We start from the raw sequence: 5,861 nt of genomic DNA on the forward strand, positions 1-5,861 counted from the left end.
TGGGGGAGGGTGGTTGGGGAATGAAGAAGTGGGACATTTTGTGTAAGATAGAATCTTAATTCCCGAGACAGGGTGACAGGTAGGTGGGGGCAGGTGGGGACTTTCCACTAATAGGAAGATGGGTGCCTGTCTCACTGGACATGCTGCTCCGAGGGCTTTCTGGGCAGTCTAGGAAACACATACAGATAGCAACAAGAGTTGGCACTGACATGTCAAGAAGTAGGTCCCTGAGGATATGGTCTTTTGGTCCTGATGACACATCATTCTGAGACAGTTCGTTATGGAGCTCATCAGAACAGACCCAGATGCTAAAGGTCAAAGGCAAGAAGAGGAGGACACAGGGAGAGGGTTATCTATTTGTCTTTCATGATTTGTCATACTGTCTTCTAAGCCATGCTCTGAGTTTGAGCATTATGGATATAAATTACAAGGGGAAAAAGATCAATACCAAAGCAATTCCTGGTATCCAATTGCTAGAAAGTTTCTGCTGATTTTGGGGAAAATAAGATTTGCTAGAGCACAGGAGGATTTTTATGCGTATGTTAGTGGAAAAACAGCCACTCAGCATGTGTACTTTGCTTAATGTTCTTTTAAAGGCTGGATGACATGAGAGGTATTTCTACTCTACTTGGAAAGATAGCGTGGGCTCCCATTTGCATTAAGCACCTCTGATTTGAAAGGAGAGCTGGGTATATATTCCAGGAAGTTGCTGTAACTAACCAAAACATCACTGGTGATTTGCAATAGCAATCTGTAACTGTGCTGCTTGAATGTTTCCATACAACAAACTCAAGTCTACTGGGGAGGAAGGGTAATTTTCAATCCCACCGATGTGTTGACTCTAGTAGAAAGTGTAGGGGTGGAGCTGAGATTTATGCCTGGTTGTAAGTAAACCAAGTGGTATGAACCCTTTGTTGTCTGTTAGTAGAGTATGAGTCTGTATATGGAAAGATTTTTGACATTAAAATACACCAAGAATGTCAGAGATGATATTGGTTGTCAGTTGCTTTGGAGTCAATTCTGACTCACAGTGACCACGTGTTGCAGAGTAGAACTTCCCCAAAGGGTTCTTAAGACTGTGACCTTTTGGAGGCTGATTGCCTGATCTGTCTTCCAAAGTGTCTCTATGTGGTTTGAACTGCCAACTTTCAGCCACAGAGTGTTACCTTGTTATGTGAAAACCTAAGGTAATTTGAAAGAAAACCTAAGTAAACATTAATCCATAAACTTAAACAGACGGGAGTCAATCAGAGTCTAAATAATGTCCTATCAGATCACCATCATTCATCACACAAACCACTCCCTTCTAGTGTGCAGGCTATGGATACTAAAGATATGTTGTACCCATTTGTCATTAAGACGATTCTGACTCACAGAGCAGAACTGCCTCAGAGGGCTTATCAGGCTGTAATCATTTCGGAAGTAGATGGTTACACCTTTCTCCCACGGAGTGGCTGGTGCGTGTGGACCACTGACCATTAAGTTAGCGTCAGAATGCTTACTCACTGAGCCACCAGGCCTTCTGAAGACAGAGTATATCCACCCCAAAATGAATAAGGTTAATGAATCAGTAGGTTGACATTTTGTTGGCAGAGATCACAACAAAGGACTGTCTTGGGCATTTTTGTGTCAAAGGTGAATTCACAGGTCTTTCTTATAGCTGAAGACACCAAACGGCTTCACTCCTAGGAAAAACTACTAGCCCATCCCAGAGCTGAGCACTCGAAATTCAACCCCATAGCGCACTGGGGGACATACTCACCAGCCTCTCGGGTCGTGTTTCGGCTTGTTGGCTTGGGTGGAGGGATGGGCGCCTGCTTACCAGGAGCCTTGGCATTTTTTTTAATGGGAGGCACTTCATCACCCTTGTGGCTCACCCCAGCAGTGGCCCCTTTTGGAGGCACAGGTGACTTTTTGGGGTTGGGTTTGGGTTTAGGCTTAGGAGGAGCTGGAGGAGCCGGAGCAAAAGCTGCTGGAGGTTCAGAGTGGTTTTCAGTGTTCTCTACAAATGAGAAAGTGAACAGAAACAGACTGATACAGACACACACCATATACATAACAAAGAGAGAGACATATGGCAACAGTGATACAGACATGCAGCTGCTTAACCCTTGGGAACCAGCACAGGATTCTGTACCAAGAGAGCACAACATGGGCTAAAAACACTAAGGCTGAAAGCCAAACTGGGGTGTGTTCCCAGGTACTTTGATAAGAGGATTATGGATGTTACTTTGATGAAATTATGATGAGGATGAGTGTAAACAGCCACAAGGTTGGGCCTGAAGCCAGCCTTGAATCAGTGGCAATTACAGGATGACTTGGGCATAATGCTAAATTTAAACTGCAGAAATGTAACAATTAAGCGAAAGACAAGGCCTCTGAGATGGAAGATCAGTATGTTACACACTGATGTGTGGGACAAGGACCGGCAGAGGAACAATGACTGGATTCACAAAATCATCTGCCTGACTTTCCCGGAGACTCCCACACTGTCAGGGGGAGCCAAGCCAGTCCACCTGAATGGGATCTATTCTTAGTCTCAGGAGGTCAAAATCTACTTTCAAAGTGGAGGTAAATGCTATAGAAAAGCTTTTACACGGGGCGTAGAAAACAGGATGAACTATTTTCTGCTGCTAGAATGTTACAGTAACTGCTTCTGAGTTTTTCAAATAATGCCGAACTACAGTTATTGTGGGCTCACATTCAAAACGATTAAACATGTTTTGTAATAGAAGCACAAATAATGATTCTGAAAAAGAAAGGCTCAAAATTCATAATTAAAAAAAAAAAGCCTAAGACTGGAGGGGAAATGGCGTTAAGCTCCCACTGCTGAAAGTGGAGATGCCAAAGGTTCATTCCTATCTTCACATCTGCGCTTTCCTAGAACTGACTGATTATAATGAAAATAAATCCCAAAAGCTCAATAGCATTTCTTTAAAACTGGAGCATACTTAAAACATAATACAGTGCTAAAACAAAAAGAAGCCCTGAGTGGATGTCTGCTGTCATTATAGAATGTTCTTAAAAAGGGTTTTAACACTGGAATGGGTCACATTTTATTATTACAACCAGAATGTGTGTAAGGTGGAAACCTGTCGGAGAAGGAAACAGAATATTTTCCTTGAGTGGTAGGAAAGTGGGAAGACAGCAGCCTGTCCAAAGCAGAAAACCCAAGAGATCTAGAAAGACAAGGCAGGTCCTGATGAGTTCTGACTCTCTATGTATATTTGAAATTTCATGTCTTATTCTGGTGACTGTGAAGACTTTGCCTTTGTACCACACCCCATTAATCTACATCTAAAATTACCATAATAATGATGTGATCAATAAACTTTTCTTTTAAAGTTCATCTTTTATTTCACGTCACTGAGGAAATCCTCCCCAACCATGCAGTCCAAATCAAACTGTCTCACGTCTGAACTTATTACTACTAACCGATGGTGCCACTGATGTAACATTTACCAGAGGCTACTTAGGAGTCCTGGTGTGGTGCTGTGGGCTAGTGTGTCAGACTGCAAAGTCATTTAAACTGCAAGGTTGGTAGTTCAAGCTCACCAGCTGCTCCTTCAAAATCCTCTACAGGGTTGCTATGGGGTTGAATCAACTTGACAGAACTTAACAACAATTTAGTGTTTTGTCTGTTTGCACATATTGTAAGTTGCTTCTCATTTCAGTAAAGGAGGGGCTCTCTGCATCCAGCTGGTCTGAACCATGAGGCAAGATAATTACAGAAGTCAGTCAGAGTTGAGAATAATTCAAATTTATGCATTTGAAGTAAAGCTTATCAATATACACTGATGTGCCAATCTTTGGAGGGAGGGCAGGGGTTTTTTCTGTGCATGCATCTTTGTAACTTTAGCTCCTAGCACGGAGATCAAGCACATTAATACTTGTCCAAGGTGAGAGTCAAACAGTCAACCTGTCCTGCGACACTCATGCATCCCAGCTCCTGGTCAGACCACAAACCCTCTACATGCCTTATCCTTTGCCCTCATACCATATTGCCAAAGGATCATTTTCCTTTCTGCTTAAGGTTTTCAATTCTACAGTTGTATCTGCAAATATATCCAGCTTCTGGGTTTGGGAACGAGCAGACCATTTTCTCTATGATAGGGTCACTATGAGTCAGAATGGACTCAAGGGCACATAACAACAACAACAACAAACATAAAATCAAAGGTCCCTAGGCGGTACAAGTAAGGAGTCCTGGTAGTAGAGTAAGGCTGCTAATCTTCAAGGTCAGTGTTTCCACAGGAGAAAGATGAGGCTTTCTGCTTCCATAAAGATTTACAGCCTCAGAAACCCTATTAATGGGTCACTATGAGTCTGAACCTACTCCACGGCACTCTACCACCACCGATTTACCAAGCATGATATCCTTCTCCAGGGACTGGTCCCTCCTGATAATATGTCTGAATGTATTATTATAATGAGTCACACTTGTTTATGATATAGTATTCTCTTGGTGTGCTGTTGAATTAAATTTGTTCACACTGTACATATATTCCTCACTTATCAACAATTTCATTTATCTAACATTTCATATTTCTAACAATGGCAAAAAACAAAACATAAAAAAGCCCAACGATTTTTCCCATTAACAATGTACATCTATCTGGCAGTAATGAAAGCCAAGATGTGAGGTGAAAGTAACGCTGGTTGGCTGTGATAGTTAATTAAGGTTGTGTGGCAACTTGGCTGGGTCATGAAGCCTAGCGATTTAGCAGTTATGTAATGATAGTATTTGGCAATTACGTAATGATACTATTTGGCAGTTATGTAATGATGCAGTCATTCTCCAGTTTGTGATCTGAAATGCTCATCCTTCATTTCTGCAGAATGACCTGGTCTCTTGGACCTAACCATGTCACTAAGTCAGGAGCACGTATATTAACTTTTTGAAATGAGGTTACAAAAGAGCTGCCAATTCATTATGATTTGATAAGAATATTATGTTTCATAGCAGTACAGACCAGAAGAGAGATGTTTACTGCCTTTCCATGTTTGGCTCCTTCTTCGACAGGAAGGAATTACTTCAACAACACTGAGAGGAAGTCTGAGAACCACATGGGTTATTCTCTCTGCCATGCAGTGGTGGATTTACACAGTAATGAACCCAGACACGAATGAAATCAGAAAAGGATAAGAAGTAATGTGTTTTCAGAATTACATGATGTCCTTCAAGAGAAATAGTTACCTTTGTTTATGAGGTATTATTGTACTTAACATAATTCTGTTGTATTAATTATGAGTAATATTATTTTTACTCAGGAAGTGGATTCCAAGTGCTTCTCCTTATTATCAATGTCATCTATATAAAGATGGCTGTGCTGCCTTATTAATGTGGCAGCCTTTCCATTTCTTATGTATAAAGTAGACAGGCAAGATACTATCTGGGACCAAAGAAAATGGAACACAATCATTCTAGACAAAGAATAAGAAAACAAAATTGCCTCTCAAATATCCACACACCTATAAAGTCTGCCATCTTTTTTTCAGAACATCAAGGCCCTGATGATTTCATTAACATAAAACTTGTCAACAACTTTCTATTAGTCTGATAAGGGGCAGTCTTCCTTTGAAACCTAGCCAGACCAGTGACTGACGCCCACATGACGCAGACAAGCAGTCAAGATGGCTCTGTCACATAATGAAAGATGTGATTCTTGATTGTGAAAAGGAGGTCCCAGGAACACACCACAGATGGATTTGAAACTGAACAGGTTGGAAGGATAGGACATTGTATATGTGTGTGTGTGTATCAGGATTAACATTCTTTTTTCCCACTGAATCCCTCTGAAATATTTTAATATATAATTTCTCTCTTTACATTCTAAGAATATCTTTAAAACATTAGTTAA

General features: G+C 41.0%; 1 protein-coding gene across 2 annotated transcripts in view; it reads right to left on the minus strand.

The window, feature by feature from the left end:
- The window catches only part of PHACTR2 (phosphatase and actin regulator 2), a 266,038-nt gene that overhangs the window by 67,440 nt on the left and 192,737 nt on the right, over positions 1–5,861 (minus strand). The window contains exon 5 of one of the 2 annotated variants that reach the window (XM_006834608.1): positions 1,763–2,002. The exons of the other annotated variant lie outside the window; for it this stretch is intronic. Coding sequence (XP_006834671.1) covers positions 1,763–2,002 — 240 coding nt within the window. The remainder of the gene's footprint in view (positions 1–1,762; positions 2,003–5,861) is intronic. 2 annotated transcript variants of the gene reach the window in all.

This window comes from Chrysochloris asiatica, unplaced genomic scaffold (assembly GCF_000296735.1).
Source record: "Chrysochloris asiatica unplaced genomic scaffold, ChrAsi1.0 scaffold00013, whole genome shotgun sequence".
NCBI lineage: Eukaryota > Metazoa > Chordata > Mammalia > Afrosoricida > Chrysochloridae > Chrysochloris > Chrysochloris asiatica.